Genomic DNA, 1,022 nt, shown 5'->3' with positions numbered 1-1,022 from the left:
GCACCCACCGTGGACAAGGGACCCGCTGAGCCACTGGATGTAGTAGTTGTGGGGGAAGGAGAGCAGCACCTCGTTGCTGATGATGGAGAAGGGCAGGAGGAGGACGGCGCCCAGTGCCACGGCCAGGGTGAAGGTGCAGAGCCCCAGCCTGCCAGAGGGACGAGTGTCACCCCCGGGTCAGGGCCTCTGGGGGTGCCACAGCCCAGCTGTGCCGCCCAGTGTCAGCAGCACCCATGGGACACGGTGTCCCAGCTGAGGAAGGGGCAGAGTTTCAGGGAAAGGACAGACAGGAACTTACGCAATCCTGTTGACAGCAGCATCCTCGTCATCGTGCACTGCGGGGACAAAATCCCAAACCGAGGGGCTGGGGGAGGCTGGGCTGCCTGGAGCATCACTCCCTACCCCCTCCCCAACCTCCCACTGCTCTGAACAGAAACCCCCCCAGGGAACTGGGCTCTGCTCTCCCCTGGGGCAGCTGGTGGGTGCCCTGCAGGGACTGGTGTCATGGAAACCCGGGCTGTGGCAGGGCCAGAGAGGCTGAAAGTGAGGGAGAAACAACCCTAGGGAGGCTGAATGTGGCTGCCAAGGGCTGCCCAGCTCTCGTAGCTCCTACCTGCTGTGAAGTCCGTGTGCTTCTTGAAGTGGGTTATGATGAAGTGGCAGAGGATGTAGAGGCTGGCGAAGAGCAGGGCACAGATCTGCGGGCAGAGGAGCGTGGGCAGTGCAGGCAGGCCCGGAGGGCAGCGCCCCTACCCCAGCTCCTACCCCGGGCGATGCCCCAGGGCCCATCTACTCCGCCCTATTTGTTTTTCCACTCCTGGCCCTGGTTACACCCCACCTGTGTGCTCAGCCCCATCTGTGCCCGGGGGCTGCACCCAGGGTTCGCCCATAGGTGCCCTCAGACAGCCACAGCACCCAGGCCAGGGGGCTGAGGACCCACACGGCAGCTCTAGGTCAGCCTGTGCTGGCAGAGCTGGAGATGAGACCCCGTGGGACACCCCTGAAGCGCCTGATCCCACAAC

General features: G+C 64.2%; 1 protein-coding gene across 1 annotated transcript in view; it reads right to left on the bottom strand.

The window, feature by feature from the left end:
- Positions 1-856, bottom strand: part of LOC115307342 (protein LMBR1L-like) — a 6,237-nt gene extending 5,381 nt beyond the window's left edge. Inside the window, exons 1-4 of the mRNA XM_029958946.1 lie at positions 839-856; positions 614-749; positions 299-335; positions 9-148 (exon numbers count right to left, since the gene is read on the bottom strand). Of these exons, the coding sequence (XP_029814806.1) occupies positions 9-148; positions 299-335; positions 614-749; positions 839-856 (331 nt within the window). The remainder of the gene's footprint in view (positions 1-8; positions 149-298; positions 336-613; positions 750-838) is intronic.
- Between the last annotated feature and the right edge of the window lie 166 nt (positions 857-1,022).

The sequence above is a fragment of the Manacus vitellinus genome, unplaced genomic scaffold, assembly GCF_001715985.3.
Source record: "Manacus vitellinus isolate BGI_N305 unplaced genomic scaffold, ASM171598v3 scaffold_181_pilon, whole genome shotgun sequence".
Lineage (NCBI taxonomy): Eukaryota > Metazoa > Chordata > Aves > Passeriformes > Pipridae > Manacus > Manacus vitellinus.
The sequence above is the reverse complement of the archived record's forward strand: the minus strand, read 5'-3'. Positions and strand labels throughout refer to the sequence as shown.